At 39.8% G+C, this 17,293-nt stretch overlaps 1 protein-coding gene across 6 annotated transcripts in view; it reads right to left on the bottom strand.

Moving 5' to 3' along the window:
* Positions 1–17,293, bottom strand: part of ZNF827 (zinc finger protein 827) — a 109,420-nt gene that overhangs the window by 81,003 nt on the left and 11,124 nt on the right. For all 6 annotated transcript variants that reach the window (XR_009961617.1, XR_009961618.1, XR_009961619.1 and 3 more), the window contains exon 2: positions 1,878–2,888. Coding sequence is in view for 3 of the 6 variants with exons in the window: in XM_062602847.1 (XP_062458831.1) it covers positions 1,878–2,888 (1,011 nt within the window). In the remaining 3 variants the exon portion in view is untranslated. The remainder of the gene's footprint in view (positions 1–1,877; positions 2,889–17,293) is intronic.

Genomic DNA, 17,293 nt, shown 5'->3' with positions numbered 1-17,293 from the left:
TGAATTGAAAGAAAACACCCTTCCTCTTGCGGTACTAGTATCATATATTATAAAAAATGAATAGTTATTCCTTGTTTACTAAGGACCTGAGGCAGTCAGCCCCATTGTTATGTTTCAGCAGCACAGTATGCTTGGGTCTTCAGCAAAGAGGAAATTTGCTAGGAATTTGCTGCATCAAAACTAGTGTATAAAGCACCAGTACTACCAGCACACGTGCAATCTGGTACAGAGCACCCCCCTTGTATAAGCTGTACAGAGAAATCTCATGGTCTGTCAGTCAAACACAGAACCTGGATTTTACTACAACTATCCACTTTTTCACAGTAAAAACTTGTGTGAACAGCTTTTTCTCCCACAGGAAATAAACTAATAACTTCGATAAATTTTAACCTTACTTCTTTCCTATACGTTGCTGTTTTTCTTATATGAAGGCCAGTCTTCATGGGGAAAGTTACATTAAATTAATACGCACAGTCACACTGGTGTAGCCAGTGTGGATAGTTCTATTCCCACATAAAAGGACCTTTTTCTTCATTTAGGTTATGTTACTCCAAAAAGGACTTTATCTAAACTAATGAAAACCTCGGGCCAGATCCAAGCCAGGAATAGATTGCCCCTTCAACTGTCTTAGCAAAACATACCAGCAAAGCATTTGTAGAACACATGTAACTCAGAGCAAAACACTGGTACCAGCTGCACCTCATCACATCCCTACCTCTCCTCTTGCAAGGGAGGATTAAGCATTTCTGTCTATCCAGTAGATTCTACGCTGCAAGTTTTTACCAAGAGCTGCACAGGAACAGATCAGAGCTTATAATATCCCTAAACAAAAGCATTAAGTCAGAAAGATGTTATTGCAATGATGCAACATCCATGTCAGGTTTCATGTCTATATGCTGGCTTGCTACACTTGTGCAGTCAAGCTAGTATTCCTGATAAAACTCTGTCTGATAAAGCTCTAATATACTGAACCACTTTGTGCATCATGTGAAGATAGGCGACATGCTTCCTTCCCCTGTGCAGCAGAATGCCACTCTAGGGAGAACACTGACAACACCTGAAGCTGAATGTTCTACCTGAAATACGAACCCATGCTGTGAACTTTTCATAGAAAGAGATGAAAGAAATCTTATCTTTCCTTATTTTGAAGGTGGATCATTGAAATTTCCCTGCATGGCTTGCCAGCTCTTGAAAGCTTTCGTTACCAAAACTGTTTCTTCTTATTCCCTGCAAGCCTTATTCCTTGATTGCCAACAGCTGGAATTGGTGAAGGGAAGTCAGAAGTGTAAAAATTATTCTTGTTGAAGAAATTAGAAAATGCAGTTTACTTTTTTTTTTTAAAAAAGAAGACAAAGGACTGTAAAATACAGAACTGCTGCAAAAAAATTTAATTAAAAGGGGCAACATAATAATATACTCTGGCAAATTAGGACAGGGTAGTAAGTGATTATACAAAAGTGTATTTGCAACAAAGACAGCAGGAAGGAGAATTCTCCCTTGTCCTGTATTTCAAAAGCACTACTTTTGTACATGCCCACTGTTACCATGAGCTCCCTTACACGGATTATTTGATCTCCTCCACTAAATATTTTTGTGGACTTACTCTGAACTTGGTAAGAGGAAAATACCATTGTATGGAATAAAAAAAAAGAAAAGTACGGAGCTATACACTTACATCTTTCAGATATGGAAACATTTCTGACAGTTTGATCTTCAAGTGGTATTTTAAAAAGCTTTTCTATTGTTTAACTAAAGTACCTATTTCTTATTATCATGCTACATGGAATCGAACCAAATGCAGGCCCACTGGAGATATATTATACAAGCCTATAGGAAAACAGATACATTCTGTGTAGTGGTTCAAACTATATTCATACCTGTAGTACTGGGTTTGGATGCTCTTCCCTTAGGGACTGGCAGTAACAGTAATTCCAAAGACTGTGGTGGAGTTGCTTTCTCTTGCTTCATCTCTGAAAGCTGCAGGGGATCCTCAGCAACCAGTGATTTCTTCTTCTCAGCCAACAGGGTGCCTGCAGCCCTTGCAGCAACCTCCTTGAGAAGGGCAGCTGAAGAGGTCATGGAAGCCAGAGAAAGGAAAGAACTAGCTGGAGGCGGGTGCTCCTGCCCAGGAGTCATGCTTCTTTCACTCACTTTCTTAGACAAAGCTGCTAACGTGGAGCTGGCTGACTGAGAACTAAAAGGTGAGGAAAAGGATTCAAATCTTATAGTGTCGTCAGTCCTTGAAAGAGATTTGTCCTGCAGAACAGCATTGGCTGCAGCTTTCAGTTTCAGGATAGCTGAATCAGGGGACAAACCACAGGTGGTGGCTGAATTTGGCAACCACTTACCTTGATTCCATATAAAGTGACTACTTGCATTGTACTGGTCACTTTGTTCCTGTTTCTCAGCAAGCTTTCTGGCAAGAACACTTAGCTGCTGGGCATGATGAGCAGGTGGAGAGAAGGAAAGGTTTGAGCCAAGATTTACAGGGGACTCAACTCTGCCATTGACAGTAACAGCAGCATCCAGCTTGAGGGAGCCAGCCTCCAGCAGCCGCCTCAGGTTACTACTCAGTGGCTTATTTGGACCAGGAGGTTCTTCTTCACAGAGAGATGACACATCAGGAGAAAGGTGCTCTTTGCTCTGTAGTGTGTCTCTTAGTGCCTCATTTTCAATAGATCCCAGCTCTGCTGTGTTGCTGCTAGGAGTTGCACTTCCCAAAGAAGTATCTGGGGAAGTGGACTGCTCTTGGATCCTGTCCTCAAGAGACAGCCTAAAGTTCTCCTGGACTTCTCCATATGATGCCTCTGAGGGAGTTTCTGAAGAATTTCCAAACCAGTGTTCTTCTTCACTGAGTTCACCTTCCACTTCTTCCTGTCTGGTACCATCTGTATGGAACCAAGAACAACAGTATTATTACCAAATATGTGTAAAATAACTTCTTAGCATGAAGTATGCCTGGTCTCTATATGACCCTCCAGAGCAGACTTAACATACCCCTGAGATGCATGGATTTGGCATCACCCTGGACCGAGTGACTGGGAGAACACTTTTTATTAAGTCTTTCTTTGAAAACAAGATCGTGACAAACCTGCCACATTTCAGTCAGTGTAACTAAACCAGCTAAAACTGCAACAATACAAATATACACCACACATATTCAGGTATTGAAAATACTTAATTATTGGTGTAGTCTGTATATCCTGCTATTATGAACTCTGTGGTATAAAGTAAGGATTTAATGGGCCCAGAAATTAGTGGATACTCATGTCTTTGTACAGCTACGACAGGTGTGCCGTCAAAAGCCAATCAGGTGTGTAGCTACTCAAAGTAGTTTCTTCCAATTACTTTAAATCTCAGCCCAATCCTGCAGTGACCCCTATCTAAAAAAGAATAAAATTTGTACCATCAATACACAGTTCACTCCCGAATAGCTGAAATGACTAATACATGAATGTAGGCTAAAGCTCTCATCTCTCCAACAGTTTGAGAAGGAATATCAGACATACAGAACTAGTATTTGTGGTTTTTTCTTCCTAATAGGCACCTCTTGCTTATTATTTGCTTGTCACTCTCCGCTAATGTTGAAGTTTTAAAGACCACCCTAAACTGAACTTGGTTTAGCAGAAAAGGAGGCGGGGGGGGGGGGTGAGAGAGAAAAGAAGAAGGAAAAAAAAAAAAAGCATTGGTCTCAGTTACATTTCCTCCTCTTCGGTAACTGCAACACATCTAGTCTCTCCTGAGACCTAACTGACAGTGTTTAAAGCACTGTGACCCTGCATTGCTCTTTTTTCTGATAGGTATTCAAAGTCATACAACATGACCAAGACTTTTTTTGCAGCTCTTACTGGCCAGTCAGAATGTATTTAAGAACAATAGCAATGCCAGAATGAAATTCATGTTATCTTCTTTTGCCAGTGTCCCAAGCTACAAAAGAATCCTTGTAATCATACTACAGCAAAACAAAAGGATTTAATATAACCCTCTGCTGACATCCTGGAAAAAAAGCCTGCATGATATGTACTGCACCTACAATCATGTATTATTCCCAGATTCCCTATTTAACTCCAGCAAATTGCAAAAGTTGAAGAGAAGCTGATGAATAAAAACTTAGATTTATATTATTGTTTGGATCCAATGAATTTATGGAGGAAAACCCCAGCTAAATATATCATGAGCTTAGAGATACCAACATACATTCTGAAAGCAAAGATTTTTTTTTTAATGTTACAGAGAATACGAGCAACAGTTTCTCACAATAAGTTCCTTTTACTCAAAATCCTTTAGAAAAAAAAAAAAAAAAATCACCTGTTTTAAGAGCCCACAATAAAACCATCTAGTTACCTTAGATTAGTAATTCAAGCAGAAGAGGGCTAGCATTTTTCCTGTTCAAAACAAACAAAGCACTTACCTAAAATTATTCTGACATTAAACAAGTTAACATCACAGACACAGCAAGATTAATAATAATATGCACATAAAGGCCAATAAAATGCACATTCAAATCAAGAAGATAGATGCTAATCAGTTGAACCAGCACTTATGCAGGTTAAAAGAGAACTGAACACACTCTTTTTTCACCCTGTGCACATTAAAAACTAACTTGAGGCATGTCTGTACAGTTGGGCGCACCCAGATGAGAGATTTGTCTACTCATCCCAAATGCAAGCAAGCTCTGGACTGGAAGCCAAAATAAGCATCTTACTGGCACTTTCCAAGTACACCGATACACCAAGAGCAGGGCACATCCTCTGGGACACGGCCTAGAGTTGACATCACTACACAGCTTCTGAACCAGAGCTAGCCTGCATCCTACCACTCACATCCGTATGTTTGCTTGCAACTGACTGTTAAAACAACCCCTCTTCCCCCCTTCAAACCCTACTCTCTTTGTGTCTCTGCTCCCCATTCATAAATAAGGAGGAATAATTGTGTTTCCCTTCACTCAGAAAGTCATCCAAAATTTAGTTTGAGAGATATTTAAGCATAAATGGACACAAGAGAAACTGGGTTTCTCTTGAGAGAAACCTCCAGCTTACTAAATGCTCAACTTTTTCTGTTCCTTGCCATGTACCTCAATTTATTAACATTGATAAAGTAAATTTTAAATGTTATACAGAATATGAGCAACAGTCTCTCACAGTAAGTCCCTTTTACACAAAACCCTTTAAAAAAAATTCACCAATTTCTCCAAACAAGCCTTTAAGTACCAGTTAAATAACACTGTTTTACAAATCTCTCCATCTTGTTCATCCTATTTGCAACAGAAATGAATTCCCCATTCTCACCTGCACCAATTTTTGCTTTAACGATAAAAGTAATGTCCCACATATATTTTCACTCTCTCTCCCTCCTTTCTAAAGCTGAAATCTGAGGGAACACTTACAGTAGCTAAGGAACAGGACATCGGTATTTGAAGTTGATGGTAAGGATGGGGAAAAGGAATTACACCTGCTATGGCTCAGGTGTACAGGTGTACACCTACACTATGCCTGCGACCAAAAAAATAAGGTAGCAATAGCAGGAAAGATAGGAACAGGACATGGATTGCCTTTCTTTTTGCAGACATGCATATTCTCCATTGGTCTTGCCTATATGAAGGCTAGCCACCAATATTTTATTGACAGGGAGCAGCAGGAATGCAGTACTCTTCATTTAAAGGTTTGCTACCCAGGCCAAAATTTTCCTCCACTTTGGGTGACTCAGTGAGAGCTCCCCCTCATGTTGCTAATCTACCTGTAACCACCCAATTGCTCTCAAATCTCCAAGTGGTCTCCTTAACAAAGGGAAAGTTTCCTTTGCAGCATCTCTATCCCAAAAGTCAGATGGATTTCTTTTTTTCTTCCTACCAGCGCATTTTCTTTCTGCACCCAGAAATCAGACCTCTAACTGCTGACACAGTTCTAATTTCCCTCTTCTCAATAATTCCCTCAGTTACTGCAGTATCAAGCCCACTGCATTTTCAGGATGTAAGGTTAATGCTGAAAAAGCCAGCATCATGAGCTCAGCCAAGCCTTCTTTTAAACAGCAGTGAATTGGTTTAGAAGTGTAACAGTGAAGCCTGGTAATTTAATTTCTAAGCCAAGTTGCCATTTAAGGCCTTCAGGGCAAGATTTTAATTCACATTGACTTGTGAGCCTGTGAGTTTGAATAAGCTTGAGAACTCCAGGAGAAATTAGCCCAACCCACCAACTTTCCTGCGATTTCAAATTGACTAAAAAACTTCCCTCCGAACTCAAAGGGTTTACGGGACATACAGACCAGGTTTATCTTAAACAGGAGCCAACCTTCATGTGTCTGCTAAGAAACATCAGCTGTACTTCACATCTCTGTCAGAAAATCTATATGATATATTTTCTCTTCTCTTGCAATATAGCTAATGAGCTCCAGCCAGAGCTCCTTGAATGCTAGGATGGGATACCACATTTAAATTTCTCCTCTCTACTATAAAGATACCATAGCTTGCTATTACAGAACTACTTATGAATGTTAAGCTACTAGCGTGTAATTTCTACTGCAGCCTGAAATGCTAAACATTGGTAACAAACAACTTGGAAGTTACAAAGCAGGAAAATGTAACTTCAGAGTTAGATGCAAATTCTGACTAACTTCATTTGTAACACAACATGGTTGGGAATCTCACCAGCTTCTACCACTAGTAAGATTGCCTCTTCTCAACAAGATTGAAGGGTTAAGACCTGTTAGTGCCTCTCCTGCCCGATTCCCATGGCAGTTCTGGAAGAACCACTTCCCCAACTACTTGCTGCTGGCAGAGGCTGGTGGAAGTTACAGGTGCCCTGCATGCTTTGGGACTACCCCATCACACAGCACCCAGGAGTCTCACACAGGTACTTCTCACTCCTGTTAGCAATGACAAAAAGCACCAAAGTGCTCTTGGGTGACTGCTACCACTGATGTCCAATATCAAACCCAGTATTAAATAATCTCTGGCAAAGCCACAAACGTGTAGAAGCACTGCCTAAAGAAGTGCCAGATTCCCTCGATCACCCACTCATCTGTTTGTTTTCAAATACGGAGAAGTTCTGTTTCCTCTTCAAGAAATCAGTTTGACAGACAAATCTTATTGATCCTGAAGTATATTATTTCACTTTGTAAGCATATGCCCTTTTACTTGGAGTGGTGATTAGAATTTGACCCCAATATCAATAGAAATGTAAATATTAACTTGCACTAATTACTTACATCTGGAAACTGAAAAAGGCAAACATGTTTGTTGATTTATATACTGAGCCACACAATTCAAATGCTGGAAATTTTAACTTTACCCTAAGTAATGCACACATGCTGTTCCTGAAAGTGGCTAATGTGAGATGATCCACAGTTCTGCTTTGTACAACTTGGTGTGGAGAAATCTGAATGTAGCAGGCTACACCTAGGAACAGCCTGTGCAGCACACAGAGTCTCCAAGTTGTGTCACTGAGCAACAGACAATGAAAACATGATTGAAAGAACACCATTTGGACCACCAGAGAGAAGTGGGAAGAGGCTACAGCTAAGAAAACCATCCCAAAGTAGCTGAGTTTTCATGGCAAGGGGGACAAAATTTCACTTTGATCATCCAGAGCAATAATTAAAGAACTTCAATACAGAGTTAACATTGCAAATCTTTATGCTACAGTGATATAAAACATGGAAATCGTAATTATGGGATTACAGAATTAAAATTAAGCAAATATAAAAGCAGGTAGAAGTCAAATAATTTCACAGACATGCAAATAGGAAAATTGTTGACGAGATAAATAAGGTAAGATTGCCTAACTTCAGCAGCTACATTTCAAGAAAAATCTGGGAATCTATAGGATGAGGATTTAAAGGGATAGGAGAGCCAAACTTCATTTTTATTATATTGCTATCAAATATGTTGATCTATATAAGGATTTCAGATATGATCGTTCAAGTTTGTGTCAATCTAAATAAAGTACCATTGCATTTTCTGGCTATTTGGCACCCAGGTCATCTTTCTGATTTGTTGCCCTAACAGCTATAATGCCAACAATAAACCATTCTCTGTATTATCTTATACTAAACACTATACCAAGGCCTACAGAAAGAGCTAGAATCAAGAGACAGGTTTACACTAGGGAACTGAGGAGCTCTGCAAAGATACCTGAAGAATTTAAAAGGATGCGTTAAACTTAAATGATGCGGTAGCCATCCATAAAGAGTTCTGAGGAAACATAGACTGACTCAAATGAGCAATCAGTTTAAGGCCAAGGCAGATGCATCAAAAATAAGGCGAAGACAACACCTGAACAACCTAGAACGTAGTCTCAGACTTTTATCAAGAATGGCAAGCAAAGGGGAGTGAAGAGAGAGAAACAGCAGCTGACAACCAGGAAGGCATGGACAACTGTAAAGGCATTTAACTAGTCACGGACAAGGAAGAGGTGAGACAGACAGTAAATCTGTGTGTATATGTTTGCCCTCCAGGACGGCTTCCCATGTCCTACTCCCTCCCATCCACTTTTTTTAGAACCCTCAAATGAGAATTAGGGATCAGGCCATAGGCCAAAATTCACTCTTCTGGTAGTCTGTTTCAGAATACCCTCTTTTTAGAGGTGCTGTAACACACGCTCCATCAGCATCATATCCAAATAAGAGGAGTTTCCCATCACATGATGGCTGCATGTTCAAGAAGGGAACACAGGCCCATAATGTCTGTATCTTAGCTCTCCGATAGTCAGCCAACTTACGCCCTTTAGAACTGCAACACAGAAGGATGCTCACTTCCTTCAGCCAAACCCAGTAAGTACCCTGGCATGGAAACCTTGAGACTGACCAGAGACTGCTTGCTAGCCACTCTGGGCAGAACAGTTTTAGTGGAACCAGTAAAGCAGAAGCCATACTGGAGAAGCTCCAGGATGAAATTAAAGAGAGAAACTTGAAGTCCTAGCTGCAACTGGCAGCATTCAGTGAGAAATATCAGCCACAAAAGTGGCACATCAGAATCTAGTGCAGACCAGATAATACAGAGGAGAAAAGAATGAAGGAGCTATGGACTCAATACAGTAGATACCTTAGGTAAAATATGTACACTGTGTAAGTGCAACATTTTAGCAATTATAAAAAATAATTACAGTAAAAATAAAAATAATTACTTGCTAATATCATATGACTTTCTGACTCATGTTGTTTCTGGGTGTCAGCTTCACATAATGCCTTGTTGATTTCACAACCAGGTACTATAGAAAGCAGCACCCACAGGCCTAAAAACAGCAGTCATATCTGGGAAGTCTATTCTGTGGTATCCTATATAAACTGCTCAGTCTAGCTACCTAGAAGCTAACCTTATTGTATGCAGGCTGTTTTTAAGCATTTAAAATAAAAAAGAGTGATTGTCATTTATTTGGGCTGAACAACTTCTGTTGGCTCCCACACCCACCAAAACATGTGGATGTGTGTGCTGTAGGACTACCTCAAAGAACTAGGTGCACTGTGCGCTGACACCCCACAGGTTCCACCTCTAAAAAGCACTTACAGCCACATCTGAGTAGACTGTATATTCCCAAAAGAATGCCTGCAAGAAAATAACGATTTTAATAAGGACACAAAATCCTGCCTTAACTCCTTCTATTATACCAAGAGCAGCAAATAAAACTTAAAAGTCACAATTACATAAATAGTCATGTGCTAGAGTGACCTCAGTCCCCTGTTTTCCCTTCATGATTTCTGTGACCTATAATAGGTAAGCAGCACAGGATGTCACTGTCGTCTTTGAATGGAATTTCTGGCTCATTCTCTTATCAACGGGATGATTATTCAACTCCTGACCTCACCACAAAATGGTTTAACATTGTTGCTGGTGCTTGAACCAAATTTCTCTACTGCAGGCTGACCTAGAGAGAGCAGCACAGCTGCAAGAAGGAACTGCCAAAAAGCCATAGCTCTTCTGTTCTGTCCTTTTCCACTGTATTTAAGATGTGTAAAAATACTCACACAATTAGAAAGCAAAAGAAGCCCTAGGTAGGACTCTCCATTTTATCTCCACATCTTCTAAAATAATGATTTTCCTAACTGGAGGGAAGGAGGAGAGGGGAAGAGAACGGCACAGCTTTTAAAGACAAGGCACATATCCTCTACTTTTATCCCTAACAAAGTAACTTTGAAAAAACTGACTTACAAGAAAATCACAGAATATTCACCTAGCAATTTCTCCAGTACTGCTTTCTTTTAAAAAGGGCTCCAAGATGAACAAGATTAGAGAAAGTTAATTACCTTGTAGTAGTAAATGGAACTCCTCAAGATGCCTTGCCCATATGAACCAACAACTGTGAATGTGCCTAAGAACCATGCATTCAGGCTTGCCTACTGCTAGACAACCACAGAAGTTAAAAATGCATGTACAACACCCCAGTTTTCTCTCAAAGGCAGAATCCAGATGTGATGGACTCTTCCAAGGAAGAAGGGAAGCAGCTTGAATTACTGAACAAGCTTCCCACAGGCAACATAAAACTGCCTTTACTTCCTGTCCCTCAAAGGAGAAGAATTTTATGGTAGATGGAAAACAGGGTCAGTGGTCTTTTATTTTCAGCAACAAGCCCCAGGGTAAGTGTGTCAAGCTGGTTTCATTACCTGCCAAAAAGATCCTTTTTTTTACTAGCTAAGTATCTATGGAAGAGGACAGAAATCATGGTTTCTCCTGAGGTGAGCTGTCACTATTTGATGAAGGTTCTCACAGCTCTTGACAAACCACAAGACAGGACCTCATAGTGACAAGTCTGATCTCCCCCCAAAAAAAGCCCTAAAAAATATAACTCCTAGTATGATGGATGCTTGACATCTTGCCTCCAAGATAGATGAACTATTCTTCTGTTCTTCGCAAGAGGTTCTAGTTTAGTAGCTGTAGGATCAGTCCTTGAGGAGTGTTGCTTCCACTGGGACTCAGTGATTTTAAGCACCAAATGAACAGGCACTGCCCTAGAGTGCAGTCAGAAAACACTTGTTAAGGTGACAAAAAGTACAAAACTGACAGAAATAGTGGTATTGCACACACACACACAGAGCCCTTACATTTGCTCGTTTGACCACTTGGCGAGCCAATTTAAACTCACTGATCTGGCAGAAAACTACTCTGCGAAGAAATCAGAACAAAACTGGTGCAAAGGAGGCAGGAATGGGGAAGCAGGAGAAGGAGTCAACAATCTGAGCCACCTATCTCCTGAGGCCTTTTGGGGTGCAAAGTAAATAACACCTTGTCAATGGAAAACACCAGAGAATTCTCCCTCCCAGCAATGTTTTATACCTCTCAGGGAAGAGCTGGTCAATGCAATCAGGATGGCCATAGCAGTCAATATCATGCAGGCTGCTTCAGAAGCCTTATCTGGGACATCTGCAGGTGGGTTGGCCACCGTAGACTCTTCTGATACTAATTTAAAAAGCTTCTTCTCTAAAACTGGTTGGCAGCATCTTCTTGGGAGAAGTCCTGAAGACCCACCCAGAAATAATATCTTAACAGTGAGGCCCAGTAATCAGCAACCAAGAAAAGCAGGTGGGGAGAGCAGCATGTCCCACAATGTAATATATATGTATAACAATGTAACATATATAGTACATATATATAGTATATGTGTATAATAATATAAATATAATATTCGTCTCACTGCAATTTAGAATTACTTTGTTCTAGCTGGATTCTGCCGCTATTTGAGGCTCAGTGAGCTGAAGTACTTGAGGTGTGTGCATGAAACAGAACACAAGACATATGGCCTTAGAGGAGGGGAATATTTCTGAAGACCATTTCTCAAGCAGTATGCCACAAAAGAGCCTCCTACAGAAAAAGCTTTCATCAGCTGACTTGACCAATACCTAGAACTCCTGGAGAGAAGGTAGACAAAGACAGTCAATTTTTATGATTGAGGTTTTCAGAAGACACAAATATTTCTGTAGACAGCTTACGCTGCAAAGGCTAGCTAGTATCCCCAAGACAGATTCATAAAGCACATAAAGTGTCAGTATAACAATTGAAAAACATGTTCCTTACAAAACATATTTTATGATACCAATGTTATTCTTGTAACACTTTTATGGAGACTGAGCAGAATACCACAGCCAGTCTTATTGAAGGTTTCTTCCACAGATCCTCATGAACATCCTACAGTAGCCTATAGTTGAGTTTGGGCACACCTTTCATAAAGCACAAGATAGTGATCAGAATGATTTATAAAATAAAGAAATATGGCCAACTGAAAACCTGAAGTTTGTACATTAATATATCAAAAGAATACACCTCTTTTGCCTGGTGAAAACAGAGAATATGATAAATCATTTGCTATAAAAACAAACACACTTTTATGCAGCAACTTCTGAGCCAGATTCAAGTCCCTTATCAAGAATTTCAGGCTTCCTTGGGTCTTTTAAAACTAGCTATGATAACAGATTAAGACTCTGATAGAGCATTATAAATTTGAGGACAAACTAAATATGCAGAAGATCAACTGTTATTCCCACAGCTCTATTTGAAATGGGAATCAGCTTTAACAATCTTTGATGGTTCAAGTGGTCTATGTGCAAGCCTGCCCAGGGAGACTCCTTGCAACTGGAGTGGTAGTATATCATTTACATTGCGCACATTTCCCATTATGGGCTTACATACATGTTAAGTTCAGTACAGCGATCAGAAATCCTACCTTTTTTTAGTGATAAGGAAATTTAAGAATGCCTTAAAATTATTCCTAGTTAGCTGAAACTCACTTGGCTTGTTTATTTGTTTTGTTCTAGATTGATGTCTATGGCAATAGCCTGTAGCAGTGAGAAACTATCAAATACCAAAAGGTAACAGGGATGCTGGCACTTCCAAAATAAGAAGAGTTAAACATTATTCTCCAGACTTCTATTATCCTTAGTATACAGAGTCAAAACCTAACAGCCTACTTCATAAAGGAAGGAAAATACTTCAAGATTTCCCATCATGGCTCTTCATTAGAAATGAAACCCCAAACAATTCTAGCAAAACATTTAGAAAAGCTGGCTAAACCAGAAGATCTCCATATGAGGGAACTTAGTGTCCAATTCACATCAAAATATTCTGGGAGATAATCTCATGGATGCGAAATGGTCAATATAGGAATCCATAATATTTTTAAGCCATCCTTGAATGACAGTTAACTTCATAAATGAGAAGAGGTTTTATTCCTTTGGCAGGTCATTAATGAAATCTTCTTTGAAACACTGCTTATGGAACAGAGAACTAGTGTCTCTGTTAGGAAATTCTAAGCAGAAACACAAAACTGTCTTATCTTAAACATAGTCTATCTGCAAACCAGAGGCTCGGTTACTCATTTCCAAATGGCTACTTGCTTTGTAGTACCTAGATTCTAGGTCATGGTCTTCTATTGTATATTTGAGGTAGAAAACATCAAAATACAGATTTTTTTTTTGATTTTTTTTTTTCTGATGAGATCTCAGGCTGCAATTATCCATTAAAGAAAAAGATACAGAAGGAAGGAAAACCCTAGTCAGACTAGACTATCACTACGAGTTCCAGCAATGAAGTAACTCAGCACTCCTATCATCATACATTTCTGCTTAGGTATTATGCAAGACAAGATCCATTCACTTGGACAATTCTGTTTGAGAAAATAGATAATACTGTGATATCAAGATATCTAAAAGGAAAAAAAAAAAAAGGCAGAATAACAACCTCAGTTCCTTATATGTTTCATCCCTTAAAAAGCAATGGATTTCAAGAAAGGAGGTGAGCACATGTGCATGATCATGGAACTAGACAAAAACCTCTGCCTTGAACAGCTCAGGTACAACCAGCAGAATTTCTTTCTGCATACCCTGAAATGTTTTTTGGTGCTGCGATAATCAGTCTCCAAGACAAAGACTAAGCATAAGACATGGTTTAGAGAATCTATCTGCTGGCTGTGTGGCTCAAGGCATTTTAAAGTGACTCTGCTCTTTTTGACTGTCAGTGGCATTCACAAGGCTTTGGCAAACACCAGAAGAAAACTGGGAGAAGCACCCTTAATGGTATAACTTTTACATAGCAAGAACAATTCAAGAAAAGAAGCTTCCATAGCAAAACTGAAGTAAGGTATTAAGCACAAATAGTAAAGTTTCTTATACCACATTTTGTCTGATCTAGGTGCCAAAAAATGTCAGGAAAGCTTTGCTTTCTGATCTTCATTTAACTTGGTAACAAAATTGGTGGTCCACTCTATTTCGCATACCAGTGTTCTCTGGTTTTGAGCTATACCTGTAAACTGCTTGCTCTTACTCAGTGCCTTCATCAGCTAACAATTCATCTTAATTAAGGCCTGTACCTGACCTGCCACCTCCCCAGAACTGGCTGCAGTGACAGCTGTCTCAGCTCTTTACTGCGACAAAATGCATCTTCATTGCCTGAAATGCACCACAAGCCTCAGCACAGTCACAACCCCCACAGTAAAAAGTAGGCACAAGAATCCTCATGGTTTTCACAATTTACAGCAGCTAAGAATAAAGTGTTCTGTTTATGCTATAGATTACCGTAACACTGATTCACCCTCAATACGTGCAACTGGCTTTAGTATGGTTAGTCATTTAAAACTGACAGGGTCACCACAGCAACATGATTTTAGTCACCCTTACAGTTGGAAAGGAAGCAGATGAGAAGTTGCAAGTGTCAATTCAGCTGGCAAAAGGGGCTGACTAAAGTGAAAAAAGTGTTCAAACATGCCACTTTGTTGCATACAAACAATTTGCAATGAAAATAAATAACTCCTTTATCACAATTGCAATTTAGCATTATGGCCTGCGAACAGCCATAACTTTAGAAAAAGTTCTCACATTGCCTGGAAGACTAAAACTGATCTAAAAGCTACAGGAAAAAGCCATAAATCACCTATGTTTTGAGCTGTGCTGTGCAAGGCAATCCCAAACTCCTAAGGGACAAACCATTGACCAAAAGGCTAATCAAGGCACCAAAACCACACCGGCTGATTACCTGCTCCTTCACCCATTCATTTCAAGGAGTCACCCTCATGTGTTGTACACACCATACAGGATTGTGTTCTTAAGCAACGCGGAGTAAATTTCCCATAGCTACCACCATGTATCAGAAAAAATGTTCTGCTAAGGTTGATAAATCAATTACCTGCTTTCTTGACTTTTGTGTAAATGTTTTCATCCTTACATTACCAGTACCAGTACCTATGAGATGATGATCTGTACATTGCCAAAACCAACTATTTAAATTGCTAGCAAATTCTTAATTACTAAAAGCATGATTACAACAGGCTTATTTACAAAGGACTTCAAAACACCAAAGTGATTGCTTCAGAAAACAAAGCTCCCTTTCTGTCATTGTTTGAGGCCACTGTCTACATGTTTGCTGTTGCTCTGTGCATGACCCTCAGCCCTCCCTCAGCCCACCTGAATGCCATAGCAAGAGAGCCTGCTGTCGCTCCATCAAGAGCCCCTGTGCAGCTGCACATATATAAAGAGAATGAAGTTCCCAATCTCCCCTCAGCTCCTCCTGTGAAGTCCCACCTTTCTCCCCAAGCCACACACTCCCCCAACTCCTGTAAAATAGAAATAAATCATTAACATACAGGGGAAGGTAAAGACAAGCAAATACTACTGAAGCACTGCAGTTACTGACTTCATCTTCAAAGCAGAGATGCTTTAGTGCCACTGGTGGGAATCCAAAGAACAGTGCAAACCTTGCAGGTACTGGGAGACTATGGAAAAACCCAGAAGGCCTTTGACCTTGCCAGTGAGATGGTTTGGGCTCATAATTATCTCAGATAAAATTTTGTTTTCCATAGTTCCTCTCTCACTGGTAATAGCAAGAGATTTCCAGAAAAAAAGGAAAAGAATCATAAAATGGTTTGGGTTGGAATGGACCTTCAAGCTCATCTAGTTCCAAACCCTTGCCACAGGCAGGAACACCTTCTACTAGACCAGGTTGCTCAAAGCCCCAAAGCTAAACACAGTATTCCAGGTGGAAATGCATGATTATTACACACAAGCTGAAACCAAAAGGCTAATGATCCTTCTTCCTCTACACACAGAAGTTATTAAATACAAAGGACTGTACAATAGATCTGTTTTCCTCTATCTCTTCAAAGGCATAGTCAATTTTTGCAATTAAGAAGTGAAGAACTCCCAGCAAGGTTTGTACAGGGACAAGCTACTGTAAGCCCAGCATAGTTTTAATAATTGAAGGAAGCTCTTCAGAAGGTTTCAGCAACACTTTAAAAACATACAGAACCTATCTAGTCATTTATGTAAGCATGTTTTCAATCTTCTTCCCTACTTACCTTGGTTCCTCCAAAGGACAACTGTTCTACAGATGCACAACCTCAACTATTGTTACTTGGATGCCCTGAGAAACTGCAAAGTACACCTTTCCTACAGAACATCTAATTAGATACAGGCTCTCTTTCAGGCTGAAACTATCCTTTTATTGGGTCACATGTGCCTAGGACACTAGGCTGACTCCATGGCTTGTACTCCCATGCACTATACAAAACCAATGAAGGTGAAGAAAACAGTATTTCCTTCTCTCTCATGTACTAGGCAATCCTTGAGAGCACTGTCTGATGCCTAATCACTACCATAGAAAACAAGTTCAGGAGACACTCAGGTGAAAGAGTAATCAGAAGTCCTATAGAAGAACATAGTATTTTTGATCTGCTTTCTTCATGACTACTGGCTCTAATTTCCCAAACCAGGCCAAAAATGTCAGGGATAAAACAAATGGCAACCTTCACTTTTCCTCTTCTCTCCAATGGATTAAAGGCATGCTATGTCTTCTCTTGAACCAGCTCCAACTAACATCTCATTCTATTAACTTCTGAAACTGCCAGTAGTCTTCAGGGAGTGACACTGATAAAGCAGTGATATTACCAAAGTGAAAAATGGGTATTTCTCTACTTTCCTACCTTTCCTGATCAGTGTTCTCCGGCTGGTCTAGAAAACTTACCATAAATACTGACTGGCAAAAGGAGAAAAGAGAGAAGATTTATCAGTGATAAAAGCAGTGATTATACCACAAGTGGTTTTGGAGAAAAAGGAAGAAAACTAGTCCTCTTCAGTTAGCAGCACTACAAAAGGATTAAAGCAATTAAAAAAAAAAAAAAAAAAAAGCTGTCTGTGAAGCTCTCCCAGTAAGTGTGAAGAATCTCTGAAGATAACTTCCTGTTGAGTCACAGGAAAAAAGAAAAAACAGGAACTCAAAAAAGCTGGAGATTTCATGTCTGTAAACTGTCCTGCCAAGGCTCCAAACTTCCCCAAAAACATCATACAACCCCAGCAGTTCTGTCGCTGCAGTCCAGACCTCTTG

The sequence above is a fragment of the Pezoporus occidentalis genome, unplaced genomic scaffold (genome assembly GCF_034315485.1).
Source record: "Pezoporus occidentalis ecotype Australia unplaced genomic scaffold, CSIRO_AGI_Poc_V1 ctg79, whole genome shotgun sequence".
NCBI lineage: Eukaryota > Metazoa > Chordata > Aves > Psittaciformes > Psittacidae > Pezoporus > Pezoporus occidentalis.
The sequence above is the reverse complement of the archived record's forward strand: the minus strand, read 5'-3'. Positions and strand labels throughout refer to the sequence as shown.